Source organism: Melanaphis sacchari, unplaced genomic scaffold (assembly GCF_002803265.2).
Source record: "Melanaphis sacchari strain LSU unplaced genomic scaffold, SCAv2.0 Contig2_pilon_pilon, whole genome shotgun sequence".
In the NCBI taxonomy this organism is placed as follows: domain Eukaryota; kingdom Metazoa; phylum Arthropoda; class Insecta; order Hemiptera; family Aphididae; genus Melanaphis; species Melanaphis sacchari.
This window is the reverse complement of record NW_020271173.1, coordinates 303,209-322,165: the sequence shown is the minus strand read 5'-3', so window position 1 is coordinate 322,165 and position 18,957 is coordinate 303,209. Positions and strand designations below refer to the sequence as shown.

At 25.7% G+C, this 18,957-nt stretch overlaps 1 protein-coding gene across 1 annotated transcript; it reads left to right on the top strand.

Annotated features, from left to right (window-relative positions):
* Positions 1-2,555: 2,555 nt before the first annotated feature.
* On the top strand, positions 2,556-9,655 carry LOC112595854 (origin recognition complex subunit 3). The gene is made up of 15 exons (XM_025341236.1): positions 2,556-2,947; positions 3,485-3,625; positions 3,701-3,809; positions 3,879-4,051; positions 4,127-4,302; positions 4,612-4,771; positions 4,924-5,037; positions 5,104-5,268; positions 5,343-5,459; positions 5,537-5,656; positions 5,720-5,902; positions 5,963-6,205; positions 6,268-6,390; positions 6,691-6,761; positions 9,482-9,655. The coding sequence occupies exons 1-15, from the start codon at positions 2,921-2,923 to the stop codon at positions 9,585-9,587; spliced, it is 2,028 nt and encodes a 675-aa protein (XP_025197021.1). The 5' UTR covers positions 2,556-2,920; the 3' UTR covers positions 9,588-9,655.
* Positions 9,656-18,957: the final 9,302 nt, after the last annotated feature.

Here is an 18,957-nt window from a genome sequence, read left to right as displayed (position 1 = left end):
AATAAGTTTTGAGAACAAAAAAATGTGTATACTAATCAATAATTGATGGAAATTAATATGAAATTGTAGAATCATTTTTTTTTTTTTTTATTAAATTAAGGCTACAACATAACAAGTTATTATTCTATAGAGTATTTAAGGCTTATATAAGTAAATACTAATAAAAAATACAGTTTATGATTGTTCTTAAGGATTAGGGTGTCAGATTTATACAATGTTAAAAATTATTTATAAGATGGATTTTAGTTATGAATTTGATGATTTTTGTAGCGTTTTTGTTGAGAGTTTCTGTATTAGGTGCTATAGAAAAATTGGATTGTAATATTTTTTAAATTGTTAAAACCATTATATAATTTCTAGCTCTTTGTTGAAAATGTATTCAGTAATTGAAAAGATTTTCTAGCTGGAATTACTTTTTAAATTCTGATCTTGAGAAAAATGAATCCATGTTGATGCTAACAGACTTTTGAATGTATTTAGGTAGGTACCTACTGCTACAATTATAGCCTAAGGGTCATAATTGTAATTAAAGCTAAGCCATAAAATATTCATATATTTTCATTAATAAAGAAAAAAAATATTTTATATGGTATTTAATTAAATATTGACTAATTAAAAGTTTTTCAATTTTAATAATTAAAAAACGAATGTACCATTTGCTTTTTTCAGTTGTTCTTTATCCTATTACTGTGATTCATTTGTAAATTGCTCCTCTTTGTAAGTTACCTATTAAAAAAATCTTAAACATTTTGAAATACTTATCAATCTCTCATAAGAAATTAATTTACTTGTTTAACTTGTTAAAGTCAAACTTGAAAAGAAATTTTCATCACCAACTCATATTTATTCCTAGAGAATAGATACTGACATCAAATTGTTATTATTTATGGAAGACCCAAGAGCTCTCTATTACATGTGAGTGGGTGACAGATTATCTTGGAAAAAAGTGAGTGTTTTTGAAAACGCACTTTTCTTTTATGATTTGACTAGCGGGTTAATTTTAATAGGTATTTAATAAAAAAAAATAATAATTTACGAAAAAAATTTCATTATAAAACTTCTTCATAAGCTACATTTGATGTGTTTTTATTTGGTGGCAAAATTACTAAACATGTAAGCGTACTGACTAGAGCATACCTCATAAAATTATCCATGTGAAAAAGAGCTTAAAAATGTGAGCTCACAGCTTATAAACACTTATTCATCGATGTATAAAGGTGTACAATTTACACAGGAAATGTTGTTTTTTGCCGATTTCAATCCTTTAGAATCAAAATTTAAAAAAAATCCTTCTTTTGTATAGGTGAAATTATAATATTAATCTATATACCTTCATAATTTCAAATTGATAGCTCTAATAGATTCGGCTCTGCGTGACAGTTTCGTTTATGTAATATACAGAGATTATTGATATTATATTTAATATTTTTGATGTAATCCTACAATAAATATTATCTTGAACTCAAAAAAATATTAATTTATTAGAAACCCTTGTAAGTGATACGCATGCAACTCAATATTCAGTATTGTGAATTATGATGACCACCTTATCAGAAAGTTATGAATAATAATGAAATCAACGGAATCTTGTCTCATTGATATGAATACACGAGAGATTAAAATATAAGGTTACATCCACAGCTATATCAGGCACCAAGCATCTTATATTCTAAAACCTAATCGCAAGATAACGCTATGGCAATTCATTGCTCATTAGGATAACAACCAGTTACATAATAATTAATAAATTTAAATTTAGGTATTATCTGTACTCTGTAGTGACAACAAGCAAGTAGCAACTGCTATTTTCCGCACGTGTGAGGCTTGAAGCGTTTCCGATACCGATGCGTCGTTTTTAATTTTTTTGAACATATTCCGTAAGGTTGCGATGCATTCAAGTACTTTACCGTATTTACTCATATATTCGGAAAACTAGGAAAATCTTCTATACGATGCGACTAACTCCAGAGTGTTTATAGTTTTTGGTCCAGTGGCATACCCAGGGGGGAGCTTTGGGGCTTAAGCCCCCTCCAAAAAAAAATATTTTTACATTAAATTATACATTATTATAGCAATAATAGCCAAATATAGTATAATAATTATGAATTATAATGTTTAATAATCTATGTGGTAATAATAAAAAAAAATAAATAATTATTTAAAAATTAGTTGTAATTGTTTACTTGTATGTAAGGAGAGTAGAGAAATATTTAAGCCCCCCCCAAACAAAAATTTCTGAGTGCGCGCCTGTTTTGGTCACATACTATGTAGTAATAAGCACTATGTAGATGTACGTCGTGCTGTCGTGGTAATTATTGTAATTATTATAATTATATAATATATAGTAATATATCTAGTGAGTTATGACTTATGATTTTATGACTTCAATAAGCATTGATATTTTTAACTGCGATAATAAATTTTTACTTTGTTATCGGCTTATGAATAGTAAACCTCGTATATGGTAAACCTATTATCAAATGCATTTCCCGCGGATTTTCGTTCAGCAGTTATCAGCTAAATGCTCAATGTTTTTTATTATTGTTAATTTTGTATTTTTGTTTTGTATTCCGCTACTTGATAGTCATTAGTCATTACTCATTAGTCATTAGTCAATACTCAATAGTCAGTTAAACTCAGTCAGGCACTCAAATATTTGATTATATAATATTCGGATATTATTTCTTGGTACTTCCAAATTTTCATTTCGTATATTCTGTAGTACTTCTATCTCAGATTAGGTGTACACTGTTTTCAGTTAACTTGAATATTGAAAACTATTTACTAAAATAGTTACTGTTACAGTATTGTGATTTGCAGACAGCATTTGCAGTTAGACAGATAAGAATATTAAGTTACACTAACAGCACTTTGCACTATACTGTTATTGTTGTCATTTACTGTAAAGCTTTAAACTACTATGGATTCAACATTTTCTGTGTCTAAGGTAAGTTTTTGAATATATGAAAAAAATGTAATACTATCATTGGATGACTTTTCCTTCACATTTTCATTTATATAATCTTGTAGCATAAATTCTTATTGTACTCTAGAGCATAGGTTCTATATTTCTTTATGAAAATTGTTAAATATTAAACTTGAATATGAAACTGAAAGTCTGGTACTTGTATCCACCTATAATATAATACTATTAATACTACTATTGATTTTGATTTAATCAGTTTTAGTTTGTTAATTTAAATTATAATGTGATGTTACTTGTTTAAATACTTAACTATAGTAGATTATAAATTAATTACATTTAAGAAAATGCATAATTGTAAATTGTAACTCAAAGAATTTGTATTTGTTATTATTTCAAATTTTTTGAACTTAAAGGCAATTAGTATATCAAAAATTCAATTGTATTTATTTCATAATATCTATTGGCTATTTATATATATTATAAATATTAAATATCAATAGCTGTTATGTAAATTAACTTAATATAAGTTAAAAAAAATTTTGATTGTTACTTTTTTAGGGATGTTTTGTGTTTAAAAAACCAAACAAGGAAAAGAACAAAAGAAAAAGTAAAAAACAACTGACAACCAATCAACCAAAAGTTGAATTATGGCATACTACGTACATTGATATTTGGAATGATATTAAATCTAAAATCGATGTAATTATTGTTGAATTAATTTAATACATATGGTATACAAACAGAACATTAATGTACATCACTGAAATGTTTTAGGATTTAAATGGATCAATATACTCTAAGTTTATTTCAGACACAGTAGATTTCATGACAACGTCAAACATAACTACAAATCAAAATATTCCAACAGCATGTTTATTGACAGGTTCAGTTGTAAAATTAAATTAGGCATATATATGTTTTAATATAGTAGTTTTTTTTTAAAATTTAATAGGAGTTAATTTACCAGATCATGAATCTCTATTTGAATTACTAGCAACCAATTTAGAAAAATCTCAGCCGCCTGTTATTGTTGCAACACTGTTTTCTGAGCACTTTTCTAGTGTTAAAAATGCAGTTATAAGTATGGTGTCACAATTGTTACATACAAATAATGATGAATCTGATGTATGCCTTTATTTATTCTTTGATATATTATGATTATTTATAAAAATATTATTAATTAAATATATTATATTTTAGTCTGATGAAGAAATAGATGAAAGCTTAAACTCTGTTGTTAAACGATCTGAATGTACTATACCTAATTTAATTGAATGGTATAGCCATCAACCAAATGGAACTCGTATAGCAGTTCTAATAAAAGATTATGAAATGTGTCATCAGACAGTCTTGCAAAATTTCATTTTACTTTTAAGGTTTTTGTGAAATTATTTACTTATAATATTTTTGTTTATTTATATTATAGTTTAAATAGCACTATAAATAAAAAAAGCCAAAACAGTAATTTATGGCTCATTATTTTAACTTGGATTTGATTCTTTAGTATAGAGACAGGAGACTAGTAGATACTTATTTCTCATTTTCTGTTATCTTATATTACTAATTAGTCAAATAAAAATAAAAATAATGATTGATAAATAATTACTCGAGCATTGCAGAAATATAGTGTTATTCAATCTATGCTTAATGCTTATATATTATTTTAACCCTTTTTTTATATTTAGTTGCTATATCAAAGAAATCCCAATTGTTATGGCTATTGGTATTGCTACTTCTATATCAAACTTACACAATTCTTTTCCTCATCATGTGGTTACCAAACTTAAAGTGAAAATGTTTGTTAGTGAAGCATCTGTTGTATTTTTAAATAATATTATGGATCAGGTATAATTAATTAATATGTCCAATAAATTAAAGTATTTTTAATATTTATTATTAATTATGTATAAATATAATCTAGATTTGTATGCTTTTATATATTTTATATATTTGATGAATTTGATGATTGAACATTTTTTTTAATAATTTTTATTTAGGTATTTCTAAAGCCAGACTGTTCATTCTTCTTGGGTGGACGTATTTTGGAATATGTGACTGAAGTATTTTTGTTCTATAATTTTTCTATTAAACAGTTTATAGAAAATCTTAAGGTAACATTAATAACTTAATTCAAAGAACTCAAGAATTTATAATTTTACTAATAATTATTCTCATAGTTTTGTCTCATAGAACATTTTTATCGTAAGCCTCTCAATTGCATATGTGTTGCTCATGAATCAGCTCAAGAAGCTTTATTTGATTCTTTAGATAAAAAAACACTAGAAGAAATTACAAAACTGCGTTCTACTAATTATAAATTAAATATTGACAGCAATTTTAAAGTATAGCTATGATCTTAAATAATTGTTCAAAACTGATTATTTTACTAAAAATTTATTTTTAATGACAATTTCAGGAAAATTTTTTTCAATTAATTAAAGAATTGAAAGCTGGTATCAATGATTTTCATGTTGGATTAAGAGTATTATATATTTTGGTGTCAGATTTACCACATTCACCATTAGGAACTCAAGTAAACAAATTAATAACATTTATTTATAATTTTTTTTTTTTTTATTTCTAAAATGTACATAAATGTAACATATTTAGCTCAGAGAAATGTATTGTATTGCAATGAAAAAGCATATAATTGACAACCCATCTTACAAAACATGTCTACAATTATTAAAATTTTTGTCCAAAGCTGAGTTACTTGCTAAATTTGACAAGGTAAATTACTATTTTTTATTGTTCTTTATATTTGACATTTTATATTTGTTTCATATTATTTAGATAATTCAAGTTTTCAAGAATGTAAAAAATAATAAACAAACAAAAGCTGCTTTAAAATTAGTTCAAAGTTATGTAAAACGTTTAGAAGAGTCTCATTTGAATAATTTAGTTATTGAAAAAGATAAACCTATAGAGAAACCCAAAGAAAATTTACAAGCTACATCGAGATCACAGTTTAAAAGAGTATAATTTAATATAGTTATAAATTAACATTGTTTTATTATTATTATATTTTTTTATTAGAAACTTATGGAAAATGTTAAACATGAAGAAAGCCAGCCAATGACTGAGTTTGAAAAAGCACGCTCAGAAACTTTGGATCATTTTACGGAAGAAATATTACGTCAATTCCTTACACCTCCAACAACCATGCCTTTAAATGAATTGTTGATTTTTGATGATTTACCATTAATTAAACGTAAAATTGTTGGAGAAGACAGAGCTGCTCAATATACAGCATTTGTTAACCCTCAACACTATTTATGTGTAAGAATTCTTGATATGTAATTGATTTGCATAAACTCAACAAATAATTTTTATATCAACAGTGTGATTGCTGTGAATTGGAATTTACAGAACAAATATTCAAAACCATGCCAGATATATCTATTGTGTATAAATTACATTTAGAGTCAAGGTTTGACCAGATTAACATATATGATTGGTTACAGGTAATTTAAAAGCCAAGTCAATTTTAAATTATTTTTCATTACGTTATTTTTACTATACATTAGTTATTTTTTTAAGACGACTAAATAATTAATAATTGATTAATTTAACCTATTTAATTTGCATCAAAACATCTTTATAATTTTATTCTATTTTCTTTTTATCCTAATAATTTATTTTCATTATTGCTATTTATAAATTAATGTTATATTTGTTTTTAAGCTAGATGATTAAATAAATAAATAATGTAACTATTAATTAGGTTTAGTGACTATAAGTATCTGTTTTTATTTATTTTTTAGAAATTTATTTCAATTGTTAGTCCAGACCAAAACGACAATGATAATGATGACGATATAGATCCAGTATTACAGTATCCTTTTAATACGTTTTTGAATGATTCTCTGTATAGTATTTTTAGAAAAATTACATAATGAATAGTTAAAAAGATTATTAATTATTTATGTTTATTTGTAGACTATACTCTTACTTAAATTGTATTTATTTTATGTTTCTGCCATTTTATATTTTAGATTCTTAGGGGAGCAATGAATGTATTGATTTTACAATGATGTGGGTTTTTTCTTGTGTATGTGTACATAATAAGTAATCAATTAAATGCTTTAATTTTCAACTTTTAAAGTGTTTCTGTTAGAAAATCTGACCTAGTTTATACTTTAAAGAGGTAAAATTACTAGTATTTTTCAAAATAATTAGTAAAAACAAATAAAATATTAAGGAAATCTCGAATTTTTATAGAAAAACAGTTATTGACCAAATTAATTTTATATTTTTAATTTAACTAAAAAAACAAAAGTCTAGCTCAAAATTTTCACTGAGTGTTAGTATTTATTATGCATATTTTAATTTTCAAAATATTAAAATATTTTTTCTATAAATGCAAATAAAAAATGTATTGTTGGATAAAAATTCTAGAAAATTTATTAAAAGGTTCTTAAAAAACATCTCAACATTAATTTTTTTTTTTAATTTTAAGTTTATTGGTGTATTATGTATTATTGTAACTAATACAAAGAAAAACGTTCTGGTAAAAATTTGAAGTTTAAAAAATGATTATTCAACAAGATAATGAAAGTTGATGCTGTATGACGTCATAGAGCTGACCAGTGAGCAGCCGCCTATGTTTTATGTGTAAAAGTAGTTTGATTTATACAATGATTTTAATAACTTAAAATAGTATTTCAGAATTTTTTTTTCATAATCTTTAGACAATGGTGTGATTTAATATTGAATATAATATCTTGTTGTTGCATACATATTATAAATTATAATTCAGTAAAATTATTGAGTTTGTGATTTGTGTCAAATATTCATATAATAACCAAATTTTATGAAATTGACAATAATAGTTTTATCTATTATAAAAAAAACTAAAAAGTATATCAAAATTATAATCACACCAGTGTCATAAACAGATCAAAACACTTAAGGTTGTGTAAAAAAAAATTAAAAATATTATATTTAATGATTGAAATTATTGTGTTAATCTAGACATTTATGCACGTAAAACAAACACTGCTGTTTTGACTTCGGCTCTATTACATCACATGCATATTTTCAAACGCCTGTATCTCATTGAATAATTAGTGTTTAAGTGTGAGACCCACATCATATTTCTTAGATAAAGACATAATTTAAATCTAAACAAACTTGTTTTTATCGTTGTGATGTCCTTTAAGTTGTTTATTTACTAATTAAAAAATATCAAACATGTATTACAATATTTTGTTATAAGCATTTGAAGTTATAATTTTGATAACATTTTTAAAATATACTGATTATTTTGTAATTAAAAATTCATAAAAATGATCTCTTTGTATCTAAAATTTTAAATTTGAATACAAGACTATTAGTTTTTTTTATGTATAACTAAAATAAAATGTTTTAATTGAAAAGATATTAATTTTCTTGTGACCTTTTGAATTAAAATATTTATGACGTTAAATATTTACAAATAATATTATTTTTTTTTTTTCATAGATACTTGAAATATTCACTGAACATATTTTATATTATCATTTTCTATACATGGAGTAATTTTTAAATATTTTGACCTTTTGAATTAATTTAAGAAATTTTCAATTTTTTTTTTTATGGCAATAACATTATATTGCCAGGTTAAAATTCTTCACAATTTAATTCAAAATTCCACATAAATTATTCTTATATCTGTATAAATATGAAAATCTATTTTTATATGTATTTTAAGTTAAAATTTTTGCAAAAAGTTACAAATTACAATATTTTGTTAACATTTTTTAAAATTTTCAATTTTTATTGCTAAGATTTGAAAATGCCGTATAATGTTTTTCTTATGTGGTTTATACTAGAGCTATATCATTTTGTTGGGACTTAAATTTTTATCATATAATACTATGAATTCAAAACTATGTGTAATGATATTTTCAACATATTTAGATACATTTTAAGATATTTCTATCAATAATGTTTTATAGTATGATGATATTGACTCAAAAGTTAATAACAATAATTTAATTTGGTATAACTATATATTATGATAATTAAATATTAATAAATTCAATGTTTTTGCCAAATTAAATAAACTTACTTTAATATTAATAGTAAAATAAATTACTTTAATAGATATAATAAAAAAAAAAAATAATATATATATATATATGTATAGGGTCTGCTTAGAATCTTTTTTACATAAAATAATATATCATTAAATTAAAATTTAACACATCTGTTTAAGGTAGCTAAAGGTTCATACTTGCATAGTTTTAAAGCAATCAAATTTAATATTTACAAAAATTCAATGATTAATATTTACTTTTTTGACAAATATTTTTAGTTCTGTATTATTATTTATATTTTGTGTTAGATTAGCTTCAATTTATAATTATAAATAACTTTATTTTTTTATTTGTTACTTTTCAAATTATGTATATTTTTACTTTGACAAAATTATTATTATTTTTTTTTTTTAAATATATTCTATGTATGAATTGTTTATTAAATTAGTAGATTTTAGTTTTAGATTTTTAGGTTGATAAATATTTTATAATACTTTAGAAAATAATAATTTTCCTTAAGCATTTTATGTGTTAGATCTCGATTTGTGCGTGCTGTAAATGAATTGCAGCATTTGGGATACATACGGCCGTCCAAGTACAAAGCAGATCATGTGCAGCGCCTTACACATGGATCTTGCTAATTAATAATGAATAATGACTTATATTAGTTATTTATTAATGTCTGAATTTTAATTCTTATTTATTTTTCTCACTTTTTACCTAAAGAAATAAAAATAATTATTTTCCTTAATTGCACGTAATATTCATTTTTTAAAAATTTGTAGTACTTATCTAATAAATATTATTTATATTCAATATTCATTACAAAAAAGTCAACGTTGCTATTATGTTCGGAATGAGGACGCGCAAGCGGCCCTATGGAGTCTAATAATTAACCACAAGTTCCTCGATATAATCGTTTTGTTAATTATAAATTCCGCACAGATTCAGGTCATTTCCTAGTCTTATATATATATTTTTATGTATTATATACATATATTATGAATATGTGTTTTATTGAAAGGAAGGAACAATGAGGCTGTGTCATAGGTATTGGTAATAGTATCTATGTTCTATTTTATACTTACGAATATTTCCGCAAACATCACAAGTACCTATGGGCTGTTAGAAATATTGCTATAAATGAGAGTATACCTTCCATGTTAATTAATCGTCCCCGGCTAGGTTACTGCCGAAACTAGACTGTTTAAAAATCAAATTCGTGAATTTATTCCGTTACCGTAATTAGATTAACGGAACCAGGAATTGTAATTATAAGCAACTTTGTAAATATACTTTATTAATATGGGAAAAATTTGCATACATATTACAGATAATGCTGTAACTAGGATTTTACCCCTTGCAGTAGAGTGTAGACACTGATAGAATACGGGGTTCTTGAATTGGTGATTTGGAATTTAAGGGGCTGAATTCCAGCATAGATATAATTCATGTAGACATTCGTAGCACCTACTTAATGATAATCACCCGAAATAAATTTGCTCTTTATGTAAAGTATGAAATCAAAATCGTTTATTTTAAATTGATAATAACCACAAAAATTATTTAAATGACATTTTCACTTGACCAATTATTTTCAAATTAAAGCATTCCTTTTTGTCGGTGATTATGTGAAATTCTAAACGCTCCAAAGCATACGCTAAGGACTAAGGAGACCATTTACAGAGTCATTGGCCTGTATATTTATTAGGTACCTAACACCTAAACACATAGATTACAGAGTAATCCTTTTTGATATATAAACCTTTCCTTTTATCAGTTTATATTAGGTAAGTTTGTAAAAAATCTTGATAATTTAATAGATTCCTAATAAGTTGTTCTTAATTTTTATACCAGTTATAACTTATACTAATCGAAAAGTACTAAAATTAAGAAACTTAAGAATTTACAATAAATTAACAAATAGTATAAAATAATTTTAATAACTATAGGTAGTTTGAAATTTTAATACAAGATTCTTGATTAGTTATTTGAAGAGAAATATAAACATTTTAAAAATATTTAGATATGTACACATTTTTTATAGATATTTCAAGTTCAATTTTTTAAACAATTAGATATTTAAACAAAACAATAATAATTTTAGTTATTTCATTGCAGTTAAAATATTATTATTAGTAGGGATTAGGGATTTGAAACTTTTCACCAGTTAATAATTAGTGCATATGCATATTATTTTTGCTAACAGTATCATAGACGGTGATTGGCGGTATCAGCCCCCCCCCAAAAAAAAAAAAAATTATCGAAATCCCCTAAAATTATTGAACATTTTTCAGAGTATTAAATAGGTAGGTACATATTTTGTAACAATGCAAAGAAAAATTTAATTCCTCTCTAAAATTCAACAGTAACAGTATACAACATAACAAATATTTATAATAAGCTATTTATGTATACTTAATTCCATTTTATTTTTAAGATGATATCAAATATAAAAACATGAAATTATATTTTAATAATTATCTATATTAATAGATTGAAGCTAATTTTTTTAAATTTTGCATTTTATAGTAGGCTCACATAGGGATTTGTTGGTATTTGAAAAACGAATATTTATTTGTCTGTATAAGGATGCAGATAATAAAATAGTTATTATAGTTAGATATAATTTTATGTCTGTTTTTTATATTTGGTCAAAACCACTCAAATTAGTATGTTAAAATGTGTAGTTTATATTTAGCGGAATTAAAGACAGAATAAATCCACAAGCATTATTAAATTTGTCACGAACAACGCAGGATCAGCTTATATAAAACCTATATAAATATATTTACTATATAAAATTAAAGACTTAAAACAGATGACCTTGATGCAAATTCACAGTTTTTGTTAGATTTTTATGACATTGTCGGAAATAGATTTAGCAAGATCCATTATATCACAGGCTAACTTCTTTTAACTTACTTTTTACTTTTCAGTACCTACATAAATGTTGAGTTTACTTGACTCACAAAAATCTATCCTTTTATTATTTATATAGGTATATTGTTGCATTAATTACAGAAAACAAAAAAGTAATTACGACTGGAGAACTGAAGGTTAGGTTAGGTTATAGGTAAAATTTGAAAAACTTTTTAATACCAATAAATAAGTAGGTACAATGGTGTACATTTCATTTTTTATAAAGAAAAGAGGCGATTAAATTATAAATTAAAATAATATTTTGATGCCGGTATACCTCTACAAAGATAGAGATATATATCTACAAGCATGCACTCAAAAGCTATAATATAAAGACAATTGACGAATGACAAACAATATTTATTATTAATATCTACTCAAAAACAGTTTTTGTTATTCCACCATAATTGAAAAATATTATAAATTACCTTGACATTTTCATAACGTGTATATATTTTTATTTTAACCATAAAAAAAAAGAAAATCATTAAACTTTTTTTTTTCAGATAGGTATTAAGTTTTTGAATTTTTCTTTATAAATTGTAATCAAGTCTGACCATTTAATTTGTCCCCATATTCTGTCTTGATGAAAATTAAACCTTAATATGTTGAGAAAATTATTTCAAATTTCTTTATACTTTTATAGGTACTTATATGGTATATTATATATTTAAATATAAGTCCGGATTGGTTGGATTAATGATCCGTTGGTATAAAGACATGAAGTATTGGTGAACTACTTTTAATTTTCAAATGTATTTATTTTATTAAAACATTGAATGGTTATAAATTATAATGATTTATAAATAAATACCTAAGTATGATTACTACGAGGAGGATTTATATTATTTTGTTTTAATTTATCAAGTCATCAATTAAATACTTATTATACCCATTTATTAAATAGAAAATATTTACAAAAAAGGGCATCTATTTTAGGTTATTAACTTCTGAGAGCTATTATGATCAATTACAAAATCATCAACATTTTTTTCTCAAGATCTAATTCCTAAGCAAACGATACAATTCTGAAAGTTATATACGTATGTCATAAATAGTGTTAAACAATTTAATTAATTTAAAGTAAGATGTTACAAGGATAAGGTTCCTATGCGGATCAAATATATCAAGGGACATTAACTTAATTAGTTTCAAGGGCTTCACGATATTAATGTATGTATCAATCTATATTATATACAATAAAAAGTTTTAAAAAAATTAGCAACAGGGTTCTAAAATTCTGTATATCTACCTGAATATAGTTTCTATCATTGATTTGATAATATATTTTATTGCATAAAATATTACAGTTTAATATAAAATCAATGTTACTTTATATCGGTATGCCACAGATCAGTAGGGTTCAGAGAAGCACTCATTCTTAAGTGGGTTTTCGTTTGCAGCCGCAGATATAAAATTATATTTTATATTTTTATATAAAGTAAATACTAAAACTCAATGGAAGGTTTAACTTGGACTTTTTAAATCTATATATTATACAGACTCGTGGCGGTTATTTTAATGGTTATTATATAGATATACTTATATGAAATAACTGGCAAGAGTTCAAAATAAAGATAAAAGTAAAACCTTGAAATTGAATAAGCAAAAAATATTTAAATTATGCTATATTAATATTATTTATAGAAGTTAACAATGAAAATTTATTTGAAAAATGTAAATCAAGAAAAAAAACCGGTGGCAGTTACATCGTAAGATTAAGGATAAATAATAAATGTGAAGGTACCTATTATATGTTACGTTCATGGACAAATAATTAGAAAAAAAAAACCTTTTAAATTTTGTCAATTCGTTAAAGCTGTTAAAAATAAAAATAAATACCTTCACGTATACATTAATATTATGAATATGTAGTATGACACATATGTAATTTATCATATTACTTACTAATATAGAAATTATTTTAACACGTAGTTTTGATGAACAAAGCGACCACAATCTATAAAACCTTTCATGTAATACATTTTATATATTATTTTAAAATCGTTGTACCAACTTATTGCGTACCAAACGATAATTTTACGTTGGTTTTTTGTATTCAGTTAAAACGACCAAGCTAATGAATAAAGTTGGAATTTCGCAGAAAACTACTCGAACAGGAAAAAAAATCTGGTGACTTTCGTGTTTTCCATACGCTGGTTAACGGAAAATATTATGATTACGGTTACTCGTTCGTTGGTATACCAGATACGATGTAGACAGTCTTCGCAAACTAATACTTCGAGCCGGGTATACGTCAATCAAGCTACGTCATCTGTCTCTTCTTGTCCAAAAGTTGAGTTATGCCCAACTCACGGTGGATCGCATCACAGTTAGCAAACGATTCCACGACTACAACGGCCAATCAGAATACGATACGAGTGACATCATACAACAGACGGCATAGCTCTGCTGTAGCCTGTGAGCCCGGGTTCAGTCAACTCTTCAAACTTTATACCACGGTTGGAACGGCGACAGACTACAGCTGTCATGGCGTCCGTCGTCCGTAAAGCCGAATTCACAGCTATGTCGTCCGTCGCGTCGTGTGACTTTTACCGTATCAAAATTAGCCACGGTAATCGTGATAGATCGTTTACTAACAATGATCTACCAAAAAACTTCCAGAGTTGGGTTGAGTTCAACTTTTGAATACGATACGACAGACGACATAATAGCTATGAACCCGACGGTCTTAAAGTAGGAAAACGGTAGCTGCTGACCAAATTGGTCGCGCCGTCCGATTCTCGATCAAATAGTTTTGCGTCGGCATTCTTGAGTGCATAAAGTGTTGTGCAGTACTACGGCAGTCCGGCGAAACGGGTTTTGTATTCAGTTTACGTATAATTGTGAGTCTCGTTAATTCTAATTCAACTGTCAACTATCATTTGCCATTCGGCAGTTACCCGAAAATTACAAACCGAGGACTGTGCATTGAGATAACGCGTATATCAAGTCATCCATGCATTTTATTCACAGCTTACGAGCTCCTCGTAAGCACTATCTTGGATATATTTACTACCGCGGTTTAAAATTTATTGTAGTTGCACACTTGCACTTTGTATTGAAGTGTGCATACAGTAGATTTGTTTAAAACCTTAATCCAGTCCAAATAAAACCTATTGTCAGTTCGTATTACTCGTATTGTGATCGATAAGTTCGTAAATATATGTATAAAACAATCATCTCTAGACTTAATAATATTATGTAACTGATCATTTCAAAATTTAGATTTTGAATGAATGGGGATGACTTGAAGTTATCTCTGTAGTAATAAAAAAATGATAGAGACATTAGTGCCTAATGCAGTATTACAGTACCTATTACAACAATGTAACAAGCGACATTGTAATATGGACCGTTAAAGCGCGTATTGCGATAATTGTCGTTTTCGAAATATATACCATGTCGTGTATAATAAACGGCTCGCCTATTTACTTATTAACATTTGCCATTTGACCCGATACATATTATTATTATTACGATTTTGCGGACATAATATACACTTGGCCTATTTATTTTGACCGAAATTCAAGCTTGTGTATAATTTACTACCGCACAGTGACGTTGTTTTTGTGACAGCGGTACCAAAATTATATTACCTCGAATTTTCGCGTAACTGTTGTATCTCTTGCCATGATTACTATGTGGCTATAATATGTGTGTATTTAATGATGATAATTTATGTTTTTACAGTAACCTTAATATCGTGTGATCCATCAACTTAAGCGGATCTCTTGCACACAATGTTGTGTTTGTAATATAATAACGAATTTATATACTTATATTATATAATTACTATTTATTATGTTCTAATGCAGTTGTACACTGGATTGTATTGTTTAATTGAGTCTCATTTGTTTTTATCAAAAAAAAAAAATAAATAATATAAAAATATCATCTAGTGAATCTATTCAGTATATCGCATATATATTGGTATGCCTATTATAATGTTAAGTTTATAATAAGGTTACTACAATAACGCTATCAAGTAAATACTGTTTAATGATCAAAATAACTAAAAACTATTTCATTATTTTCATTTATATAAAGTAAAATAGGAAAATATTTAACGTAGTGACAGAGTTATTATGTAGGTTAAGTTAAACTTAAGTATCTATTCAAAACTATTTTTATTTTTTACCACATTTACTGGTCAAATTTCTATATGATATATAAAATAAAAAATGTAAAAAAATTTCTCAAAATTCTTATAACCTACAAGGTTATACGTTACATCAGTGATTTTCAGACTATGCTCCGTGAAGTCTTAGGGCTTTGCAAGAATACTCTAAGGTTTAGCTTAGGTATGCTTAGCATCCCAAATTTTTAATAATTTTTACTATTTATTTATGATTAATTAGTTCATATTATTTTAAATTAATAAAATATTAATACGAGTATTATTATACTTAAACGGAAGTGAAGTTACTTATTGTGATTTGTATTGTAAGTGTTTTCATTGAAATTACATCTCTGTATGAATCCTTCCAAAAAAGTTAATTTTTTTCTCTATTCTTCGTTTCTGCGAGAATTTCGATTTACGTATTTTACCTATTTTTTTTTTTTTTTTTTTTAATATAAACACTAAACTGTAATATAGCCTAAACAACCTAATTTATTTGATTATTGTTAAAGCTTGTGTAAGTCATATATGGGTAATGAGGAATGGCCGATGATCTATGTTGTTAAAAAAAAAACCTACGGAGCCTAAACATAAGATAATAATGCTTACAAAATATATTTAACTCATAAAAATGACGCATAAATAATTTATTCTTTAATTTGTTTCTTTATAATACTTATAAAATAAAATAATTTATCAAATCATTTAGAAAACATATAACGGATAAATTCGTATCTATATTATCTTTTTTGATTATCAACTAAACAAAATATGTGAATTTATCAATATTATTAATTTAATAAACACTATATAAACAAAATATTATTTTATTTTAATTTGATTCAGATATATCTACGCAGCCCCTTGAGCAGGGGTCTCCAAACTACGACCCGCGGACCGGATGCGATTCCCGAATAAATTTTCTCCGGCCCACCAAATAACGGAAAATATTCAAAAATTATGTATTATTTATCGCGCGCACGAGCAATTATCAGTTGTATTGGCTGTAATTTATAAATTATAAATGAAAATTAAATATGTTCATACATTTTGACCCGTTAAGAGTTTTTTTTTAGTTTATGTGATCCTCGGATAAAAAAAGTTTGGAGATTCCTGCCTAAGTAAGATTTTTAAAACTGCGCCTGTGGTCGTATAATTGGGTGTTTTTCGACGAAATAACTGACATTTGTAAATAAAAACATAATTATAAAATTGTGTAGAACAGAAGCAATTTATTTAACATCAATATTTTTTTTAAAAAAGCGTTGATTCGGACCTATACCAATTTTATATAGGTAATACCTACCTACTATGCATGTAATAATAACACAATACACGCATGAATTATGATCAATCGCAAAGAATCGTGTTTATATTATAATATGGTCTCGCATAAATCTGAATAGTAATCAACCACCGCGCGCAACGATACTGACTATGTATTACATTGGACGGAACGCGAGACGACATAATACTACGTATTTTCCATTTGCATCGATAATATTAACATAATTCTCATAAATTCATAATAATAATATTTATTTACAACCGGATGGTTTCTGGTGTGTAGATTGCCGCTCAAATTCCCGCGGTCAATGGCCGCAAAAGCTCTATACAGGTTTGCCGTGAAGCCCGGATCCAAGAAACCGTTTTTGTATATTATAATATTAACTCATAACTTATGAGTCATAAGTCATTAACTCACGCGCAGAGTGGAACAATTTTCATATTTTTATTCTACCGTATGAGAGGAAAAGTTGGTTTCAATCATCGCCAACCGCCGCCCGTGATATAACTGTCCATTGCGAAAAAAATCCAAAAATGACTATCATCATCATTATCATCCTTGTTGATGAGCGCAGTACGGTCTGCGCAAGATCAACGACCCGTATATGTATAGACAGAATAGATACATTTGTAGGATAGTTTTCGTTCTGAGGAAAAATATCGTACCTATACGTAAGACTTCTATAGAAAGATTGAAAATATGATTTGTAAATCATACGTATTTTGAGACTTTGTAGTATTTTAATATTATGATTTTACGATAATTGCATTAATTTCGTCATTTTACTCATAAGTGTAGCAGCAAAGACCTAATGTTTATCCTGGTTTTATTATTATGAATCAAAAACAATCAGAATAGTTAAACAATTATTATTTAACTGTTAAAGATATACTTATAAGGAACTCTAATATTTCATATTACTAATATTTATTTCACTTTAGTAATTTTTTAGTTGAAACCGTTAAATTTGTTAGCTAATTTGTATTATCACCCTGCTCCTCTTAGATTAACTTACTTTACACGTATAGAGTGTATCACAATGATCTGACACATTCAAATGTAATTTTAATGTTAATTTTTGATATCTCCACGATATTTCGTTATATATATATTATATATTTACTGATGTATAAAAAAATTGTTCAATGCTAAATATTTAAAAAAAGTATATTTTACTGTTCTAAATTATGATATAAAAAATGTATAGGTTGCTAATTGCTACATAAGATATGAATAACAGTCGAGGGTCTAATATAATATTTATTGTAGTCTCTCTCCTCATTTTTACCTACATATGAGTATATCTATAGTATTTTATTAAATATTTACACGTCAGTAAAAGTGTAAAATGATATCTTAATTAGACGCAATGCATTATTGTTGACTATCATATTTTTTAAAATTTAAAGTAATAAATACTTGAAATTTCTCATGAACTCATAAAATCAATTTTTATTAAACTTGAGCATAAATTAATAACTGTAGTTCAGTAATTGATAATTTTATAAATATCATATTATATATGGTTCAAAATTATTTCATAAGAATTCCCTGCTTTGTTGTTTTATGCATTGGTTAATGAAATTCGTGCTGTTTTTAATAAAACATATTTCATTTCACTACTTCATAGAATTATAAAACCATTTTATTTTTGACATTAAATCAATAATTTTATTTA